Here is a 23116-nt window from a genome sequence, read left to right on the forward strand (position 1 = left end):
AAGACTGTCTAAGGCTAACTGATCTTGACAGCTTTTTGGCCCCAGAATACACCCTCACTGATAAAGAGGCAACTTTTGATCGTCCATGTTGGTACAGAAAAAAGAGAATTAGTATGAAGGATGCAAAAGTGAAAAGTCCTCCACGATCCCGTACTTTGTTTCCCATGAACTACACAGTTTCCCCCCACAGGCCTACATTTCTGAACACATCTTCCTGGAAGGAATATTATCGTTAGTTTGCATTTCCTGGGTGAGGTAAGGGAGTGATTCAGGGTGGTGGTTCTAGTTGCACTTTTGGAAATGAGACAACCCATGGCTAGAACATCCAGAGCAGATCATCAAAGCACAACATGGCAAACGAGTGTCTTTTGGACATGTCAAAGTGGATGTCCTGTAGCTATCTTAAACTTAACATGTCCAGAATTAAACTCATTATCTTTCCCCCAAATCCTCCCCTCAACCCAACTTCCTCCTTATGATCAAGAGCACCACCATCCTTCCAGTCCCCTCCCCCACAGAGGACTGCCGTCTGGTTGGTCCCCTGGCCCCCAGTCTCTCCCCACTCCAGTCCATCCTCCGCTCAGCTTTCAAGCTGATTATCCTAAAGTACAGGTCTGACCGTGCCACTCCCCCATTCAGCCAACTCTACTGACTCCCTCTTGTCTCTGCCGTCAAACCTAAAATCTTCTGTTTGGCTTTCAAAGCCCTTCAGCACCTGCTCTACTCCTACCTTCCTGATCTTCTTCCTTCCATATATTCTATGAAGCATGGCACTGTCTTTGCTGATCAATACACAAGACGTTCCATCCCTAGGTTCTGTGCCTTTTCAGCAACACTCCCCAATTTGGGGTTTTCTTGGCAAAGATACTGGAGTGGTTTGCCATTTCCTTCTCCAGCTCATTTTACAGATAAGGAAACTGAGGCAGAGTTAAGTGACTTACCCAGGGTTACACAGCTAGTTAAGTGACAAGGCCAGATCTGAACTCAGGTCTTCCTGACTCCAGGGACAGCACTCTAGTCACTGTACCACCTAGCTGTCCCACATAGTAAGTGCCTAATAACTGCTTGCTGATTTGATTTGACTTGAATACATAACTCTACCTAGGTCATTAAGCTTTGAAGGAGACCTAAATATCTTGATCTGGGGTCCAGAAGTGGGTTCAGGAATGGGAATACATTGTCACAATTCCTTTTAAAAGCAGAAAAAATCCTCAAATTAAAAAGAAAAATAACTCAATCAGTCAATAAGTATTGATTAGGCACCTAATATGTATCAGGCACCACATGCCAGGTGTTGAGCATACAAGTAACAGCATAAAACAGTCCCTCCTTGCATTAAACTAAAGGATCAAATAAGAAAATGATAAATGACTGAACTTTCAGTTTTGATGTGATAAAGTTTTTGGTCTTCTTCCTTATTTGCTTCACAAAAGACATCAATATCCCCTAAGTCTTCAACTCTAAAGGCACAGATTTGTACCGGTGCGTTCTTGTGTAAGATTCACTTCCCTCTTAGAGTTCTGAGAGAAAGCCTCAGTAGAATTCGAACCCCTTCCTTCTGCTTTTTCTCCCTGCTAAATAAAAAGAACTCGCTAGAAGGTACTTAATTAATTCTAAGTCCTGTAAAAATATATCTCATCGTTTAAACTTGAAGCAAAATTAAAAAACTCTAAGGAACAGAAACAGCATTCTTTCAAAGAAACCAAATGAAAATTTCAACCCTGAAACCATTTACTTTCATTCAGTAAAAATGTCCACTACAGTTTCCTTGAAGGGATTACGGGACTCCAAGACGAAGTACACACACGCTGACAAGGAGGTGTCGGACTCACGGCATAGCCTCGAGACATACAATTTGGGGAGGTGGCTAATGCGGCAATTTGCTTTGCCTGATGATGCATATCTGTTACAAAGTTATTGGGTTTTTTTTCCTCCCATGGCAGGATAGGGAGGTTAAAGGAAAAAAAACATATTTTTGTTCATTGAAAAAGATTAAGTTAAAAAAACTATAGGAGCTGCTTCTATTTATTTGAGTTTACCAGGAATTGTAAAGGAAAAATGAAGTAACATCACGAAGTAACAAAGAGATGTAGGAGTGACAAAGAAGACAGGGTGGTCAACTGCCCAAAAAATGGCACCACTGAGAAAAAGACTGTTATGTTCCACTGGTATCCAACCTATCAAGATGCCAGAGAATACCAGGAACATTCTCCAGCAGGTTGGATGGACCTCACGTGTCATAGCCTTTAAGCTACAACGAATTCCAGAGGCCATAGTGTAAACCCCTCCTTTTCAGATGAGGAAACTGAGGTCCAGAAGTCAAATGACCTGCCCAAGGCCATAGACCTGGGAAGTGTTAAGGCTAGGATTCAAACTCAGTCCTTCTTCCTCCAGACTCGGTACAAAGGAGAACTTCCTGGAATGAGTAGTCATGGATGGACTATAAGACGAACAGCTGGAAGGAGTATCCACATCAGTGAGATCACAGGCCCATTTGGCTACCTGGAAAATATACTTACAGCAGACTTTTCTTTCTTTCTGGGATATCTTCGGTACCCGCTTTAGTCAAAAGGATAATATGATTCTTAAAGTGACATATTGCTTTCAGTCCAATGAAGAGCTGCATTCTTAAGGCACAGATATCCAAACTAAAAGGTGGACAAGCCTATAAAAGAAAAAAGAACTATCAGAAATTGGAAACAGTGACCATGTACCTAAGTCTTCACAGGTTGGTTGGTGCTGTGTTTTGAATAAACATTTGCCCTCCTATTCTATAATATAATCCCAATAGATTGAACTTGATATAAATGACTTCTGATCTCCCCAGTTTGCTGAAATATTAGGGGAAGGAAAAGGGGGAAAGGCTAGCCCATGAAAAGCCCACCATGGCCAGAGGCGGTCCCCACAATCTAGGAGCTGGAAGTAACCCTGGTTGATTTTTGAGAGGCGCCAACTGCTGATATTCCAGAAAACTGGCCTCCAGGGGGTTCCAAGGTCATACTTTGACCCATTTTCTATCCAGAATGTCAATACTGTGAAATTCAATTTAAGATGGCATCACATAGCCCCCATGACACCAAAAAAGGATTTCTCTGTGAGTGGGGGAAAGGGAGGGGAAGAGAAAGAATTCATGAGCATCTCAAAGAAAAAAACCCCACTGCTACATAACTCAAAAGTTCATGCCCAATACTCACATCATTTTAAAGACCTAGCATTTTTATCATGAGATTTGAATGATTTTCTGCAGTTTGGAGGCCCAGGATGCAAGAGCAGAAAACATGCTTTCTGCCATAGATAACTTCTGTGGTCAAAAACCTTTTAAAGTTTGCCCTTGTCTTGTCTCAGTAAACAGGGTGTACCCATTTAGTACCACCATTAGGCTCTCCGGGTAGAACTGTGGAAATGTAAGAGATCTCTGAGGCTTCTCATATGACAAGAAAATTAATCTTTCAGGCATTTTCACATCATGGTGGGTGAATTAAATCACTAGCAATGTCCTCTACTGATTTTTCTGATCTTGGAAATATTGATTTGGTTTTTGCATTAGGCTAATTGACCAATTCCCATAATAGACCTTAAAAAAAATAACACTAAAAAACCCCAGGCACTCACTACAGAGTGAGGAGCAAAAAGGCTGACTTGGGTTCACAAAATGAATATATCACCCTACACAAGCCATAAGTGCCTAAAATTGTATATCTTGAATGTTCTAGTACACAAAATTAAACATTCCTCAGCAACTTACCATTTGCCACATTCAGTCACAACATCAAATGTTTCACAACTTACAAGCTATGATGACATTAGCCCAGAGGAAGCCTCAGCTTAGCAGATAATGAGGTGGCCTTGGAGTCAGGACGGCCAACCTTCAAATCCTGCCTTGGACACTTACTACACAACCTCTCAAGGCTCCAGGCAACTGCATCAACCTATCAGCCGCACAAAAGGTGCCGATCTACATCTGCTGCTTGGAAGCTTGAGCACCCTACAGCAACAAAATCACAGATCCAGTCCCTGTCCCTGTCCTAAGTCTTTGGGCACAAAGTCCTCTAGGAGGCACACACGGTACATACAAATCACAGATGCCGTCTATGCCAACCAATGCCCTACAGAGCCGGGCCTGGCAAGGACGCCAACATTCGCATGGCAAATGCATTCACATATGTTCAAACTGATTGATTCTTAATTTTAAAATTTCACATCCTTTCTTCCTCTGTGGATTTGAGTGTCGCTTACAGATACCACAAGGCAGGCTCTAGTGGGGCTTCACTTGTCCATTTTGCTTAACTGTTTTTCCTTGTTAAATGATAAAGGGGAAAACGACTGTGATGGCATCAATAAAAACATTTTTAAAAAATTATTTCTAAATCATGAAGGTAGAGAAGCAGTCAGAGGGTGCAGCAAGGAAGTCCTGAATTCAAATCTTACCTCAGATACTTACTACCTGTGTGACTATGGGCAAGTCACTTAAGATCTTTCAGCCTCAGTTTCCTCATCTGTAAAATGGGGATGATAACAATAGCACCTAACTGACAGGGTTGTTCAAATGAGTTAATGTATTCTACCAACCTTAGAGTGCTATAGAAATTCTGGCTCTTATTAAAATAGACATTTTCTATTGACTGTGAAATGACTCTAACCTTCAGGGTAGTATCCATGTAGGGGTCTGCATCCCTTGCAGCAGCCGCACTGCATCGGACTGTGAAACACTGCAAGTTATTACTATGGAAGAGGAGAGAGGAGACAAAGGGTTCTTTAGAAAAAATAATTATTTATTATATTTTAACATTCTTTTTTAAAAATTTTGAATCTCAACTTCTCTGCCTCCAGTTCCTCCCCCACCGAGAAAAGTAAACAACATATTATCAATTATACATGTGAAGACACACAAAACATATTTCCATATTAGCCATGTTGCAAAAAAAAAAAGCAAGGAAAATAAATAAAGTGGAAAAAAAAGTCTGTTTCAATCTGCACTTGAGTTCATCAGTTCTCTCTCTAGAAGTGGAGAGCGTATTTCATCATGGGTCCTTTGGAACTGTCATGGATCTCTGTGTTGATCAGAGTAACTATGTCTTTCACTGCTGATCACCGTTACAATATTGCTGTTACCGCGTACGATAGTCCCCTGGTTCTGTTCACTTCACTGCATCAGTTCACATAAGTCTTCCCAGTTTTTTTTAATTCTCAAATCATCCCCAAGAGGGAAGGTTCTGAATAAAAAGGGAGGCTGATGACCAACACAGAGCCCTCTAAAGTAAAGGTGAAAGGAGAGGAAGAGGAGGAAAAGCAAAAACAGTTTTTTCCCTTGAAGAAAACGTCACAACCTTAAAAAAAGTACTTGTGAACACTTTTGTCTATAGACAAAATCAAATTGTCTAGCCCCCTTGAAAGGCAGAATAACCAATGAAACAAATATACAAGGCTGAAAAACCACTCAGCCTTCCAGTTTTGACAGTGGCTTCATCATCGTCATGACAACTAATATTCATGTGGTGCTCCAAGATCTGGAGGGAGCTTTATATCTATTCTTTCATTTGATTTGAGAAGCTGATCCTATTATAACCCCCATTTTGCAGATGAAGAAGCTGAGCTCAGAATAATTTGTCCAGGGTCACAGAGAGAATTTGGGGGGGGGATAGTGATTTGGGGAGGAAAAATAAGCGACATGAATCCAGTCCCTGAAATGAAGATCACTGAATGTCAGAGTCAGAAGAGAGTACCCCCGACTCCCTTATTTTACAGATGAGAAGGCAAAAGAAGTTAGGTGGCTTGTTGGAGGCGGTCCAGCTTGGACCAAAGCCAAGTTTCCTGCCTTCTGACTCCTGGCCCACTGTTTTGTGTACTGCCCGTGACGCCTCTGCCTAGCAGAAAAGGGGCTAAAACATGGTGGCTGGCACAAAGTAGGTGTTCAACACAGATTTTTGAAAATACATTGATCAATGAGTACTACTGCCCTGCTCTTCAAAGTATCTAACAATTCTGAAAGCCTTGTACTGTTAGAGGTAGGACTCTTGCTCTGACAAAACTCGAAACTAACCACATAAAATAAGCAGGTGTCAGCCAAGGATTCATTCCCCCTACTTACCGAAGCAAATGCCTTTGGGGCAGGGTATGCTTTTTTCATCACTGTATCTTCAGTGCTAACACTAAACTTGTGCTGAACTGAACACCGTAGGTGCTTAATAAATGCTTGTCGGAGTGCCCCTACCTTTGCCCAGACTCATAATACCACAATCAACTTTGAGGACTTCCCCTACATTCCACTGAAACAGGGTCCATTGCCCTCTCCTAAACATTCCTGTATCTCTGTCTTTGCTCCTATCTCTTCCTCATCAAAAGTCTGTCTCTTTAAGGCCCAGCTCCCATGCTCTTCCATGGAATCTCCCTCCTACCTAATAATGTTCCCTCAATTCTAGCAAATTCTCTGCCTCTCCCATATCAATTAACAAATACTGTGGTTATTTGTACACTGTTTATCTCCTAGTAAGAACTTATTACAAGGCACACTCCTAAGAACAAAGGTCTTGGGTATCTTTTATTCCTAGCTCAGTACCCACAACATAGCAGGTCATCATTATCATCATCTTCTTTCTCAAAAAACACTGGCTGGATGAATAATAATGAATTATTTTGAATAATGAATTATTTTGGAACCCAGAAGGCCATTATTAATAGTTAGGATTTAGCAGTTCTTTTGGAAATATTCTAATGGTTTACAAATGGTTTTACAAAAAAAAAGAGGGATCAAAACTCCTAACAAAAAAAACCAAAACAATATTTCCAGCCCCTGAGATTAAAAGAACCAAATCAAATTCCTCAACCTCCTTTAAATGTAAAGATCCTGGGGGAAAGTTTCATCTTTAAGGAAAAATCAGTGGGACATGTACGGTAAGAAGTACATTGGACTAGGAGTCTTTAGAAGACTCAAGTTCCAGTTCGAGTTGGACCTTGCTCTGACGCTAAATGAAAAACTTCGGGGAAGTCACTTTAGTGTTCTTATCTCTAATATAAGAGAGCCGGGTCATAACTCTAAAGTTCCTACTAGTTCATGTCAGATAAAAATATCTGAATCATTTTCTAAACTGCACTGAATAACGAAAGTAAAAGCATAATAGAAAAACAGAATTGTTAATGATTAATACCAGGAAAAATGACACTGGAAAAAAGAAACCCTGAAAAAAAAAATTTTAAAAAATGCCATACGGTGTTGAATCAGGCTTTTGATGAGCAAGTCAGCTACCTGACACTGTAGCGTGCCGAGCCCACTGAAGAAGGGGCAAATGTATTTTTTTTCTTCCGTTTTGTTTTGTTTTCTCTTTCTTGTGGTTCCTCCTATTGGTTCTAATTCTTCCTTACAACATCACTAATGTGAAAGTATGTTTAGTAGGAATGTATATGTACAGCCTACATCAGATTTCACGCCATCTCGGGGAGGGGGAGAAAAATTTAAAACTCAAAATTTATGGAAGTGATTGTTGATAAATCAAAATAAATTTAAAAAAAAGAAGAGGCAAATGGGAAAAAAATAAAAACACAAACTTATCTACATATCTAAATTTTACATTTAACTTAAAGGACTCGACCTCCAAAAGAGGAGAAAAAAAAGTTCAACATAGAAAAAGAGTAGAATAACGGTTCCCAAGAGTTTAGAATATGTAGTCCCTTTTTTAACACCAAAAGTTTTTGTAGGGGTATCTGTCAGTTGAGAAAATACAGTGACAAAAAGCTTGCTCTTTAATGAAACCACTGTGTTAGCCACAGTAGCACCTACAGACATTTAGAAAAAAACAAAAACCCAGTAACAGACATATCTGCAAGACATTTTATTCAGTCAACAAGCTATTGTGCTGCATATCTTGGTGGTGGTAAATAAAGCTCAAGAGGAAAACGGTCGGTAAGTATATGGATTCAAAAATATCTTGCAAAAATTTCATGGTTCCCAGGGGACCTCAGCTCCTAGACTGGGAAAGCATTGGGCTGCAAAAAGACAGCAGTGAGCCATTAAATGCAGCTTTGAAAAGATAAATATGAAACATTAATTTAAGACAATACATAATTTATTATGCATTAAGGGAGGTAGCACGGGGAATAGAGATTTGGCCTGACAGGTTTAACTCAATGCAAATTCAATACTGGCTTTGTAACCATGGACAAGTCATTTAGGCTCTTAGTGTTCAAGGCAACTTTCTAAGATTATGTAGGCTGGCTGCCGGTCTGCATTGATATAGGAGCTTCCTCTCACTGGAGAGTTCCCTGCACCCAAGAAATCAGAGGTCTGGAATATATCCCTTCCCAATGTAAATACTCAGACAGTATTAGCAAGTTTACAAGGTCACAAGAGGCATCATTCACAAAATATGGAAGGAGAGACAAGGTGCAGAAAGAACCTAACAACCAACCCATACCTTGTGATGACATGCAGGAATTGTGGGGTAAGAACTGCCTGATGAGATTTCTCTGGATACTGGTAGACCGACACTAATTGCACCGATTTAACGGCCATATAGAGATACCCAATATGAGGTAAGGAGAAAAAACAGAACAGGCTTAGCAACTCTTTTTCCTGAGGGGAACTCTTCCCATCAGCAGTAACAGCATCTGCATTAAAAAGAGAAGACAACAGTCTAACTCTAAATAGTGTGTCCTTGCTGATACATTCAGAGACATTTTATTAATAAATCCGGTTATAAAATGCTTCTCACCCACTTTACCCTCTTCCCTTTTCCTCTATCCCTGACTTTCTGACTCTTCAAATCCCACCTCCAAATCACAAGAGGAAAACTATTAACACAGCACAGCACTCATTTAATTTGATAAACAAGATACACACCAGGAGTGAGAGAGACACTGGAGTAATACAGCAACAGTATTCACATCAATAATGCAAACAAAAAAAACCCCCCACACAATTATTATCAAAAGGGGCAGAAAATGTAAAAAGGATGTCCTCTGGAAAAGGCTGCTCCATGACTCCTTTAGAAACAGAGCAGAACGTATAATTTATCTGGAGAAACAAAAGGCAAAAAAATCTGAAGGGAAAGAGTGAAAAAAAAATTCATTAAAAAAGATAGCAGTCAGTGGACCGGGTTAGGTATACAATATACAGAAAGGAACAAACATATAACAGCCCGGTGTTTTATAAGCTCAAAGACCCCTTGTTTGACAAAAACTGCTAAGAAAAATTGGAAAGCAGTCTGGCACAAATAAGGTACAGACCAGCATCTTGTACCATATATTAAGTAAGACAATCCTGAAATGTAAGTATGACTTCGATGCAAAACAGGACATCATTAACTAATTAGAACAGCAAAGAAGAAATTACCTGTCAGATCTACGGACAGGGAAAAGTTTATGACCGAACAAGGGATAGAAAGAATCGGAGAAGATAAAATACTTTGTGTACAATGTAAATGTTTCAAGCACATGGCAGGGCTGGTGCTAGGGCTTTGCTGACTGGTGCTGGTGTGCACATATCACACCAGGGAGGTACCCAGAAGACACACAGTGAAGCACACTAGAGGAATAGGGGCCTGTTTTCCATCTCACCACCTTCACTATGACATTCACATCTGGTTTGGCTGTGATTTCTGTCAGTTGCAATATGCTACCACTGAGGATTCACTGAATATTCAACTAGTCTGACTGTATTTTCTATAATGTTCACGCTCTGGGGTATTTTTAAAGCTCACACATGACCATCTGAAAATAAAAGGAACCCATGATATTTTAGGCTCTTGGAAGGCCATCTTCCCTACTCCTAAATCCTAGCCACCTTTCTGCCTATCTAAATGCTACCGGTCAAATGAGATAATATATGTCGAGTACTCTGCAAATCTGACAGTACTATATAAATATTAGCTACCATAGTATTAATTAATTGCATAATGAATAGAGAGTTGGCCTTGGAGCTGGCCTCTGACACATACTGACTGTATGACCCCTGGACAAGTCACTTCAGCTCCTAGTGCTTGAGGTAGCTGAGACTCTAAGTTGCCGAGAAGGTGCTGACCTGCACTGAAAGGAGTTTCCTCATTTAAGGAGGTCCCTATGGCAGTGAAATCACAGGCGCAGTCCCTCTCATCACAAGTGGAATGGGCCCTTATTAAATCACAGTTCCCCTTCACTGGAAGGCTTCAAACTGAATGAGCAATTGTCAGGCATACTGCAGTGGAGAACCCTTTTGGGGTATAGGTTGGACGAGCCCCTGAGGTCCCTCCCAGCTCTGAAACTGTGATTCTCTACTGTGATCTGCCTTCCATCCACTTCCCAAGCAACCTTCTCAACTGAATTTCCCAAATAATTTTCTAATGACAATTACCCATTCTCCTTCATGTTGCGATTTGGATATATATCTCCCTGTTTGGTTGATAAGACTGATCTCTGCAAAGGGAACTTGTCCTCCATGTAAGAGTTCTTATGCACTGAATGATTGATATAGACCAGCAGTCCATGGGCCAAATCCAGCCTGCAGTCTGTTTTTGCACGGCCCAAGATCTAAGAATGGTTTATGATGGGTTAAATCTGGCCCAGCGGCCAATGTATGCTCACCCCTAATGTAGACTGTCATCAGAAGATGAGAGCTAAGAAAACAGGAAAGGGAGCTTAGACCAATGGGTCCTGGAAAGAAAGCTGCTCCTTACGAACAGGAATTGTTTCCGCTTTGGTCTTGCATGCAAATGGTAGCTGGCACACAGCAGAACTGAAAATTCAAGCTCAAGACTTCTGACTCTGAGTCCAGCGCTTTCCACCCCATAGCCACCCACGCTTGCAGACTGACCTGTCTGGTAAATAGGCAGCAACTGCAGTGAATGTAACTTGGTGTCATCAGGGAAGACATAGGAAGACACATCCGGCGTAAACCGTCTAGAGGAGAGAACAGAGACCCAACTCATTGCTGAACAGTTTCTGCTTACAAAATACTTCGAGCGTCTGGTAAGAGCAGGGTCTTGTACCTGTAAAGGATGGGGTGCACCCGGGGAGGACCTGCTCTGTCATCATGCAACCCCATTGACTCCAAGGTAACTGACAGGCCAGACTGCCTGCTCACCTCACCGAGGAGCTCTGTGGGTTTCTGACAAAGAACAAAATCCTCCGACTCAAGCTGAGGAGCTGATAGAGTATAAGCGTCACTCTTTTTGCCTGTAAAAATAAACTATGAAGAGTAAAGACAGGCAGCATGCAGCTTCAATGAAACATTCTGGATGAACTGACTTCAAAGCAGTAGATCAGGGGCAGCTAGGTGGTGCAGTGGATAGAGCTTCAGCCCTGGAGTCAGGAGGACCTGAGTTCAAATCTGGCCTCAGACACCTGACACTTAACAGCTGTGTGACCCAGGGCAAGTCACTTAACCCCAACTGCCTCACCAAAAAAAAAAAAATTATAATAATAATGAAGAATATCATATTTCAAATCTATGGTACTTTACATGACTCAAAATGCTTCCACAAACATGTATCTTGTTTGATCCTCACCCCCCCACCCCCAATCACAAAAAGCTTAGGAAAAGGTAGCATGGGTGGGATTACGAGGAAATTTTACAAGCAAAAAAAATTTAAGCCAAGTTATGGCCACATTCATACTAGAAGGTCTTCAAATCCCCAGCACACATTCCGTGTCCTACATGAACAAGCAAAGGATCTGGGATTTCTTTAGTGTGGGGAGGTTCCAGTATGTGGCCTCCCTCCACCAGGGCCGATCATAACCTGGCTACGAGTTAGTAGGTAAGTCACAGGGAGTTGCATAAGACTTTAAGAAGAAACGTGACCTGCCCAGAGTTACACAGCCAGCTTCATTTCAGGACTTCCGAACTCCAAGACAGGCACTCTATCTGCTAAGGCCATGTTGTTTTTCTGGTCTCTTTCATTAATATGTACGTTTAAAAAATAAAATGCATCAGCCTTTCACCTAGGTCACCGAGTACTGACTTTCCCCTGCAGGCCAAAGCAAGCTAAATTCCACATTTACCAGCCTCAGCGGTGGCCTGTCTGGTTCGGGTGTCCTTTGTCAATGGGGAGTGGTCAACATTTGTTTCATCTTTAGGAGCAGTCTCCAAATGCAGGATTAAGACTTCCAGATCCGTCATTACCGCAATATATCCAGCACAAAATGAAATTTCTATGGGGAGAATGCTGTCTATGTGTATGACTAAGGCGCGTTCAAAGTCCAATATGGAGAAGCCCTCATTGACGACCTGCCATTTTAAACTAAATAGCACCAGCTTATTGATGCAGCCGACGAGAAGATCTCCTGTCACTGGACAACAAGAGATGCAGAGCGGAGGCTCGGACAGAGGGATCTCAATGATGGACATCTGGTCTTTGGAGGCTTCCCTGAAGCAGCCCTCCAGGCGATGACCCACCATGCGAATACACACACGAGAGTTTTCTGTGGTCCTCTTTCTCCAGTTCACGTAGGCTCGAAGGAAGGTGGCTTTGTTTTTCTCCTCAATTGTCACTAAGTAGTCTCCTGGGGGGAGGGAAGAAAGGAATAGGAGTATCATTAGAACCTAAAATTGGAAGCACATTTACTCAATGCAAGATAGGAAAGATCTGTGATCAAAGTAACACAGGGAACTCCAAAGGGTATTATTGGTTCTATCACCTACCTATGCAATCTAGGGCCTCAGTTTCTTCAATTGTAAATAATGGATTTGGACTTGATGGACTTTAGATTCCTTCTAGAACTCAAAATGCTATCTTGGTAGTTGTTCTAGGCAATTGCCTGAGACACAGAGTGATTTGCCCAGGCTCACAGTGGCCTGTAAATATCAGACATGAAGGATTTGAATTCACTTCTTTCCAAATCCAAGCTCAGCACTCTATTCACTAAACTGGGGCAGTCTCTACTATACAGGTATGGGACAGCTACTAAACTAAGATACTGTGTTTTGGGGGTAGGAGGAAGAGTATGAGTGCCTTTCTTTCTGCAGGGGAAAGGAAACATTGGATATGATTGGAAGAGTGGTAAAATTAAAGAAGAAAATAAGAAAAACAATCAAGTCATCTCAACTTAGGGATCCTTGTTTTTTCTTCCCATGAGGCATTTTTATTTTTGTAAAATCAGATGCATGCATCCAATTATGGAATGTCAAGAGCACAAATAACCTATAGTAAAGTATTCATGCAGAGGATCAACTTCAATTCTGTTTCCTTAGGCAATGTCGCTCTGGTCCCGGATCTATAGGTGAAACAAACTGTTGTCCTCCTCCTCTCCCACCCTGCCCTTCATGGCTTTCTAGCACTTGTGTGACATATTAAAGGCAAGTGGAAAGTGGAAAATCTGGCAGGAATCAGGGGAATCTCTATTTCAAAACATCGCATCTTCATGAGAGACACCAAGAAGAAATGAGACAAAATATGAGTCTTAGAAGAAAAAAAAAAGCAGGAAAACAAAATACACTTTAAAACTAAAGAAAACTAGTTATTTAAGGTACCTTTGCTTATTCTCCTAAATTTATAGGCTGTGGCTGAAGCCCTTCAAGCAGATACCTACATGAATCACCAGGAAATAGACTATCCGTGCAACATGTTTCTTCTTAACCCAAATGGCTAATTAAATAACAGATTTCATTTTATCATAAACACTAGAAGGACCAGAATTTAGGAATAGTTCAAAGAAGTAAGCCATATCAAGTGACGATGCATTTTTTTTATACATAAGACAAAGAAAACAGAGACAAGATGAAAATTTTCATTTCAAAGTAAAATTATAATATTTTGCATCAAGTGGTGCATTTGGTCCCTCTACCATTAATGTAAGAATCATAATCATAATTAACTAGCATTTCTATGGTACTTTAAGGTTTATAAAATACATATTATATATATATATATATATATATATGCACATACATATACACACACATATATGTATATGTGTATACATGTGTGAATATGCATGCGTATAGAGAGATGAGACGAGACAGACAGACACAGACACACACACACACACACACACACACACACACACACACACACACACACACACACACTCCTTTCAAGCAACAGACAAGACTCCACTGCAGAAGGTGGTGAAAAGAACAGGATTTCCGTAAGTAAGATTCTTCTCTTCTTCCAGCGTGGAGGACAAAGGTCACCAGTACCAGTTAATTCCTCTTGCCCCCAAGGCAAACCATACTACGTCCTTATGTTACCAGAATAATTTAGAGCAGCAATCACAATCATCCTTTATGCTATAAATAATTTTCTCCTGGGTAGAAAAAGAGTTTCATTTCCTTTCCCTTCCATCATTCTTCAGGACTTCCTTCACATCAGCTCCCTGCTGGTGACATATTTAGTGGGTCTCTGGGTCTAGGAAAATTAAGGGGGTGGATTAGAGGATCCTTAAGGTCCTGCTCAGCTCACAATCTATAATCCTATCATGATGCATTTCAACCGCTTTCTAGCCTTATACTATTGTCAACGTGTGGACAAAGCTCTGGGCTTGGAGTCAGGAAGACCTGAGTTCAAATCTTACCTCAGGTACCAGCCGTGAGCTACTTCCTTAGGTACTAAAGGGATTGGCAGACACGCTGCTGATGATCACCACTGGTGATCTTAAAATGCCTCAAAGGCCCATAGAGATGCCCAGAACCGGAAAGAGCAAATGCTGTTTTGATTTTTTAAGAGGATGGCATCTTTCAACTACGAGGTAATGAACCTGACTTCCATTCCTGGCAAAGTTCTAAAATGCATTATTAAAAGGATGGTTTGTGAATACTTGCTAATCATAAAAGTCAGCATTGCTTCATTGTGACCAGGTTAGACTAAACTCAATTTCTTTCCTGACAAAGTAATTTTTAGATGGATGGATTAGAGGAATATTGTACACATGGAATAAAATCAGGTACCAGCAAATTACTTGCTAAAGTACCTAATGCTCTACTTGTAGACGAGTGTGGGGTCCTGATTGGGAAAAAAACATAAAATACAGTAATAAGTGAAAAGCCATAAACCTTAAACTCTGTGAAAGGTGAAAGCCTGAACATGGTGACCTGTTTACAATCTTAAGATACAAAATTATATTTTAGACACTGAGTCAAAATTTAAGATACTATGACCTATGAAAGCCAAAACAAGAATATCATGACCTACGTGTGACCGGGACACGACCAATACACGAACTTATGTTTGCGCTGTATAACACTGGCTTAACTCCCAAGCTCATTACTAAGCAGAGAACCAAAAATACCCACCAGTCAGTAGTGATGTACTCTCTAAACCCTCCTGCCTTTGTCTGTTCTCTACAATTACCACAAGGATTTTGGGGGCTCTATAGTGGAGATGCACTGAACTTTGGGCAGCCACCCCAGATTGCCCCTGTTTTGTAAGTATTTGTAATGATTGAGTAAACTACTACCCATAATCAATATGGAGATACTTGGCCTCTTCCTTAGGTATCAAAATACATCATGGTTATTGGGGAGGCACGGGGTTCCCCAAACAGGAATTCTGGACCTTACAACCATTCAGATGGAGGCTATATGGTGGGACGGTTTGTTCAGTGACTGGAACCAATGGACATTTCCTAAGGGCTTAACATTAACTTGAAGACCTCCAATGAAAAGACCCAGTGGGCCACGTGCCATTTATCAAGGATTGACATAAAGGCAGAGATGGCACACTTATCAAATCTATGGATGACACTGATGTAAGAGAAGATGTAAGATCTTGCCAGACCTTAGGAAGAAACTGGGGGTGGGGGAAATTTTAAAAATGGAAATTAATAGGAATAAATGTAAAGTACCATACAGGTTTTAAAAAATCAACTTCAGGGGGCAGCTAGGTGGCTCAGTGGATGGAGCACTGGTCCTGGAGTCAGGAGGAACTGAGTTCAAATTCGGCCTCACACACATAATACTTCCTAGCTGTGTGACTCTGGGAAAGTCACTTAACTCTAATTGCCTTACTAAAAAAATCCACTTAACAACTGCAGAATGGAGGAGATGTATCTATATCTTAGTTCTTATAAAAATGTGAGAGTTTCAATGGACCACAGGTTAAAGGTACCTCCAAGACTGGAATGATCATTCTCATGCCTAAATTTCCTCCCAGGTGATATATGAAATGCCTTTAGCAGTAACTCTTTTATGCTATAGTTATTAATACAGTAAGATATTAAACTATGAAATGACTAAAATACCTCTGACAAACATTCCTTGTGAAGTATAATTAATCAACAAAAAATAAATAACAGATAACACCTTTCCCATTTTGATTAAGGGTGGAAGAAAACTGGAAGATTTGGAGATCTCTATTTCAGGGGAGGGATATGTGAAGAAAGGTTCTCACTCCAGGACTTTAACCATGGGCAAAGGAAGAGGAAGATACAGAAGACAATGTAAATGACCATAGCATCACATCCTTCCCTGTTCTGATGACAGAAACTGAAAGGGGAGGAGGGTTAAGAGGGTGGCACACCCCAGGGAAGTCAGAAACAATGTCTTGAAGCCAACTGAAGTCAACCAACAGTGCTCCCTGTTTGTACCCTATGGCTTTTTATTTTTTCAAACACAGATGATTTAAGCAGGAAGGAATTTAGTTTCAAGTTATTTCCATGCTTATTTTTTTCCCTACTACTCTCTTTCTACCTACACACACACAGAGACACACAGACACACACACACACACAACCCCCCCCACACACACCACCCCCCACCACCCCCATCTAGAAAGAGCTGGCCTGGAGGGCAAGGCCTCTTAACACATACTGGCTGTCACCCCGGGCAAGCCACGCTCACTCAGCAACTCTCTGAAGCCTGTCCGGTACAGAGAAGGTGCTGACCCGAATTGGTCATTCCCTCATCTGGGAGATTTCCTATACCAATGACATCATCAGTCTAATACCCTTTGGCAGTCTGGTGGTGCATAAAATAGAAGACAAAGGATTAAAGGAGAAACCAGTTGTATTGAAATTCCCATCTAAATTCGTGAACCTCTTGAACTCTGCACCATGTTAAGAACCTCAATAAATCTAGAAGCTGGACTGGTAGTCCAAGAGATCCAGAAACAATGATGACAGAGAAAAGGTCTAACACCTACCTAATTCCTCCCATCTACAGTATAAAACATAAAAATTTAAATCCACCAACATAGCACTTCTGGATTTAGATATATGGCCGGGTATAGGCAGGTTTAAACATCAGAAACTGGCAATGGTTTTGGCTCCAGACACTTAAGTCCTTGGGGAGGGGGTTTTGACTGGTTTTTTTTTGGGGGGGAGGAAGTGACACCATTAATTACACTTTGGTAAATAACCCACTGTTAGGGCCTCAGAGATCAGGTGTCTTGACACCGTCGTTTACAGAAGAGGTCACCAGGGTCCAGAGAGATGAAATAACTTACAGAGAGGGTCAAGATGGTTAAAGACGACCCAGCACTGGAAGCCAATTCTCCGGATCAGGGCTCTTTCCCTCCCTCCACCACAGTATGTCACATAGCTAGCAGTCTCTTGAATACCTGTCAATCAAATCATGATTTTAAGGAAGCGCTCTCGAGTTAAAGGCGGTCAGCCTGCAGTGGGTTTTTCTCGTAAAAAGAATAATCATTTTGGTCATGTGAATAAACTGCTTCCCAGTTTAACAACTTCCCAGTTGCTGGATTTCTGTGTCTTTAGTTCTTAAATACCCAAAGGGTCAGGCGCAGTGACAAAAAGCAAGAAAAGGCCCCCGTTTTCACGGCGCTCACCGCGGGGACTGGCAGCATCACCTGCGCGCAGCTGACTCGCTGGGGCGCAGTGGAGAGGTCTGGGGAGACCTCGTGTAGGAGGTGGCCCCTGGCAGGGCCGGGTGCGAGCTACCAAGGGAGCCACTCAGGCAGACCCCGCACGGGGAACGGGTCCGTGGGAAATGGGCACGCTGCAGCGCCGGCTTGAGGTGCTTCTTACACGCCAGATCCAGCCCCGACCGGTCAGTTCTCGCAGTCTGGGGAGCCCCCGGAGGGCACGCCGGTTCCTGCTCCGCCAAGGGAGGTGGTGGGGTCGCACGGGCTCCGAGGTCTCCCTCGGGGCTTCCTCTTCCCCTCCCCCCGACCCCCAGCTCGTGGGGGCTTCGGGTGCGCACGCACGCAGCCAGCCCACCCCGACCCCCGCGGGGGGCCTCCCGGGCGGACAAGGGCGCGCAGGGGCGGGGCGCAGAGCTCCACCCCGACTTACCGGGCTCGCTGTAGCTCAGGTGCAGCACCTGGCCCAGCGTGGAGAAGCAGCAGCGCGGCCGTGCCGGCTCGGGAGCCCGCGCCTCCACGGAGAACGCCTCCACCTTGCAGCCCGCCGCCACGAAGAGCGCATCCTGGCCGCCGCAGCACACGCGCTCGGGCTCCTGCTGGCACCGCACCACCTGCTGCGAGCCGAACGGGTGCAGGTTGTACAGCCGCACCATGGCTCCGGAGCCGCGGCCCCCCCGCCGAGCCGAGGGGGGGAGGGGACGCTGGGGGCGCAGGGCCCACTTCCGCGAGCGCTGTCGCGTCACGTGGGCGGGCGGGGGCGGAGCTCACCCCCTTCTTTAAAGAGACCGCGGCGGGGAGCGCCGGGACCCCGAGCCTGGCCAGGGCCAGTCTGCCGGGGCGTCCCCTGCGCCCAGCGATAGAGTTAGAGCCCTCTGGCCACTGACGGTCTGCATATCAGTACATGCACATATATGTGTCTCTTAACTTGCCCTCAATCCATTGTCCCATCCAGCCACCTGCATATGTGTATATACACACAGAGTCATGCATCTGATAGAGAGAGAGCCCTCAGTCCAGGGTCCCATCCAGCCCCCTTGTATGTATGTAAACACACAATTGCATAGCTTAACTTAATACAGAGATTTATCATTATATCCCATTGTCCCATCCAGCCATCTACATATATGTACACACACACTGATATGAGTCTCTTAACTTGATAGAGAGCCCTCTGTCCAGGGTCCTGTCCAGCCGCCCTGCATATATGTAAACACACATGCATAGCTTAACTTGATGCAGACAGATTTATCATTCTATCCATAGTCCCATCCAGCCATCTGCATATATGTACACACACGCACACACACACACACACACACACACACAGAGATATGCATCTCTTAACCTGATAGAGAGAGAGCCCTCTATCCAGGGTGCCGTCTAGCCCCCCTGCATATGTGTAAACACACTTGCATAGTTTAACTTGATACAGATGGATTTATCATTCTATCCATTGTCCCATCTATGTATACACACACACACACACACACACACACATATCTTGACTTGATAGACATGTCACTGTGTTATCCTATCTAGTTACCTGCATATATGTATATATATACACATGTATATCTTAACTTGATTATAGATACATGGTCCGTCAAAGTTTGCCAAGTGTTTTATTATTGTACATATTGTGTATTATTTCATTTGATCCCCATAATAACCATATGAGATAGGTGCTACTTTTTTTTGCAAAGAAATTCACTAAAGATTTATGCTATATATGTATATGTTACATATATAATATATATTATATATACATATTATATATACACATATACATATAATTTTTATATGTACCTGTCTCCCCCATTAGAACGTGAGCTCATTGCATCAATGCATCGTTTCATTCTTTGTACGTGGCACATAGTAGGTGCTTAATAAATATACCTTGATTCGTTTTTTTTTTCCATAAACCACAGCATTTAACATAGGGTTAGGCGCTTGGCAAGAGCTCTGTGCCCAGTCTCCCAAACCCTTCCAGGGGCTTTATGCATGGTTACCCTTTCTTCCTCTCATGACTTAAAGTTGCTGAGTTAAAAAACAGGCATGTGGCCCGCCTGCCTAGATTTGACCTACTTAAACACCAGAAGCCTCCCAATGGCATTATTCATAAGTTTTAGAGCATAGGACCTTAGAGTGCAATCAAGTCAAAACCCTAATTTTACAGATAAAGAAACTAAACCAAGGTCCCCCAGCTAGCATCTAAGGTGGCATTCAAGCCCATATCTTCCTGGGAATTAGGAGGTACTCATTGGGTCAGAAGTCAGGAAGACCTGAGTTTAAATTGGCCTCAAACATTTAATAGTTATCTGACGCTACCCTTTGCCTCAGTTTCTGCTGCTGTGAAATGGGTATAATAAGAGCACCAACCTCCCAAAGGCATTGTGAGGATCAAATGAGATAATATTTGTAAAGTTCTTAACCCAGCACCTAGCACATACTGGATGCTTTAAAAGTACTTGTTTTCTTCCTTCTTTCCTGACTCTACACCATTCCAAATTGTCTTTTAAATGGGTCCTTCCTATCATATCTCACCACATACACGTGGTTGTAACTCCTCATTCTTGCTGTGCTAAGGCAATATACCCCTAGCCTCTCGATTGCCCACAAACTTAAACAAGTAGCTGGTACTTTGGGCAAATCAGACTGCCCCCATCATGAGACTGGTCCTGAAGTCTGGGGAGATAAGCCTGTTTCCATATTCCTGGGGTCTAGCAAGGTTAGAGAGAGACATCAGCTTTTCTCACTGTGCACAGGGTCCAAGTAGTCTGAGACCCTCCCACCCAGGCCAACACCTAGAAGGATAGGTGGGGATGGAGAAGTATAGGTGACTTCCAGAATGGCCAGACATCTGCACTGCCATGTGCTCCGAACCCACTCCCCAGTGGCTGGCCCAGCACCCAAGAGTGGAAGAAAAGTATGCAGTGATTCCCTTCAGCCATTCCCTCCCTCCACATTCAATGAAGAATTGTCAGGTAAAACCCTGACATCCTTTCAGTCAAGGTAGCTCGACCTACCATCTGCCCCAGAGACAAAAATTCCTAGTTAGGCAAACCTACCTACCTCAGCCTTTTCTTTCTTTTTAAGACAATGTAAGATTTTTCATTGATGTCCTTTGTGGTCAGTATTGCCATCAATTTCTAAGACATCCTTGTCCTCCACTAGACCTAGAATCAGAAGAATTGGGTTTAAATCTGGTCTCAGGCACTTTTAGCTGTGTGACCTTGTCCAAGTCACTTAACCACTATCTGCCTCAGTTTCCAAATCTGTAAAATAAAAATAATAATCACACCTACTTCTCAGGTTGTTGTGAAGATAAAATGAGACAATATTTGTAAAGCACTTTGCACTAGGTAAATGTTACTAGTGTGGCAGGTGAAAGATGAAATGACTGAGAAAACAAAGGTTCAAACTTCTGAGCATATTGATTTATTAAGCAATGGATGCTAATTGCCTAACAAATTGAGACCATGCCCCTTCTTCAGCTTAGGGCTGGACCCAGAATACCGGGGGAGGAAGATTTTTATGCATTAAAAACAATCAAATAAGACTACTAATTAATTAAATGAAAACAATTAACCAGGATACAAAATGAGGTAATCACATTTCTAATTAGAGAAAAGATTAGGGACTTTCCATGTTGGGAGGGGGAGAGTGAACAGATGAAAGTCCTTGAATTCAGAAAAAGAGGTGTCCCATTCCCCCCCAGTATCTGTTCAAAGGAACATGGAAGCAATAACAGATTGATCAGTATAGGGCCCATTTTCAGATAAGACATATGAGTTGCTTGAGATGTATAGTTAGTTGCAAGTAAACTCCTTGCATCAGTCTTTAGATCTGACTTGGTTTTCTTGGTTAAGGGTTTCTAAGCAGTGGGGATACATGGTTCAGCTTCCCAGCCATGAAGGGCTGTATTCAAACAATGCAACAAAGTTTTCTCAAAATTCCTATAACTGAATAAAGTTTTCCCATAAGACAGAAATTGGACTAGACCCATAATTGAACATAAAGGAACTGAACTAGCCTCCAGAATTGTCATAAGATGGAGTCAGTGTGGTTTACTCAATTCCCACAGTTAACCACTTGCTGTTCTGATCCCCTCACTAATGAGACATTTCCTGTAGAAAAAAAAAATTTAAGCAGTACAGCAAAATTAGCCTGCTCACTAAGTTGGATCATATATGCTGTGTGCCACCTCCCTAGTACTCGTCTTCTGCAATGACCAATTCACAGCTCCAACAGAGTGTTTGTCTTTCCACAATCCCTTCACCATTCACTATTCCCATATTTTGTCATCTCCCCCCCAATTTTCTAGATGTGAGGTGAAACCTTAAAGTTGTTTTGATTTGTATTTCTTTTATTGTTAGTGACTTGGAGCAATCTTTCATATAGTTATTAAGAGTTTGTGATTCTTCTTTTAAAAATTCTTTGTTCCTATCACCTTTTGACCACACATTTACTGGGCAAGCTGCAGCCTTTTTCAAAAGCACCAACAGAGCTCAGGGACATTTTGTGATTAGGCTGGATGAAGTCCATGAAGGCTTAGAGATCCTTTTGTACTCTGTGTGTGTGTGTGTGTGTGTGACAAATCCTAACTCACACTAGGCCAGGCACTTAACCACTCTCTGCCTCAGTTTCCTTATCTGTAAAAATGAGAAAACAATAGCTCTGACCAAACAGGGTTGTTATGAACACCAAATGAAATAATATATAGAAAGCATTTTGCAAATTATAGCATCATATAAATGTTAGCTACTTTTATTATTTTGCCACAAATTGCACAGAATCACAGAATTCCAGAGTTGGAAGGGATCGTCAATCCAACCAAGAGTTCCTGGAAAAGGAATATTACACAAGTCCTGTGTATTTCTGGAAGATCTAATTAGGAGCAATAGTTGGAAGAGTTAGAGAGGCAGATTTTAACTGAATATAGGGAGGAATATTTTCCCAATTCTGCCTGATCCAAAATGGAGCAAGTTGCAGTGAGCTTCTCATTGCCGGAGGTATTCAAGGCAAGGCCGGATGCCCAGCACTTCACATGGGATGGTGGGGAGAGAGATTCCACGGTCCATTATAACGCTGGGTGGCTGATTCAATTCTGTGTAAACATGGACACGCTAGCAGCATCCGTGCTGAGACTCACGAGCAAGAGGTTCACAAAAGACAGACGTATTTGTGAAGCAATTGATGTTGCCCAAAGCATGAAGCCAAAGCAAGGCGTCATCATATCCCCAGGTTATAGCTTATTGCTCAGGGGGCTCTGACTTCCTGGGGGGATGGGAGAGTTAAAGGGTGGCCAACAGTGGACCTTTTCCCCAGGTAGCTCTGGAGAATGCAGTGTTGTGTCTTGTAAGGGTGAACCAAAGGAACGTTTTCAGGTCCGT

The 23116-nt window shown here is 42.4% G+C and overlaps 1 protein-coding gene across 3 annotated transcripts in view; it reads right to left on the bottom strand.

Moving 5' to 3' along the window:
- Positions 1-18428, bottom strand: part of HPS3 (HPS3 biogenesis of lysosomal organelles complex 2 subunit 1) — a 44147-nt gene extending 25719 nt beyond the window's left edge. For 2 of the 3 annotated variants that reach the window (XM_020980923.2, XM_020980921.2), the window contains exons 1-7: positions 18154-18428; positions 11968-12468; positions 10956-11142; positions 10781-10866; positions 8409-8601; positions 4641-4722; positions 2520-2665 (exon numbers count right to left, since the gene is read on the bottom strand). In XM_020980923.2, coding sequence (XP_020836582.1) covers positions 2520-2665; positions 4641-4722; positions 8409-8601; positions 10781-10866; positions 10956-11142; positions 11968-12468; positions 18154-18376 — 1418 coding nt within the window. In that variant the 5' untranslated portion in view covers positions 18377-18428. The remainder of the gene's footprint in view (positions 1-2519; positions 2666-4640; positions 4723-8408; positions 8602-10780; positions 10867-10955; positions 11143-11967; positions 12469-18153) is intronic. The other variant, XM_020980920.2, reaches the window with a different exon arrangement.
- Positions 18429-23116: the final 4688 nt, after the last annotated feature.

The sequence above is a fragment of the Phascolarctos cinereus genome, unplaced genomic scaffold (assembly GCF_003287225.1).
Source record: "Phascolarctos cinereus isolate Bilbo 61053 unplaced genomic scaffold, phaCin_HiC Scaffold_7;HRSCAF=346, whole genome shotgun sequence".
NCBI lineage: Eukaryota > Metazoa > Chordata > Mammalia > Diprotodontia > Phascolarctidae > Phascolarctos > Phascolarctos cinereus.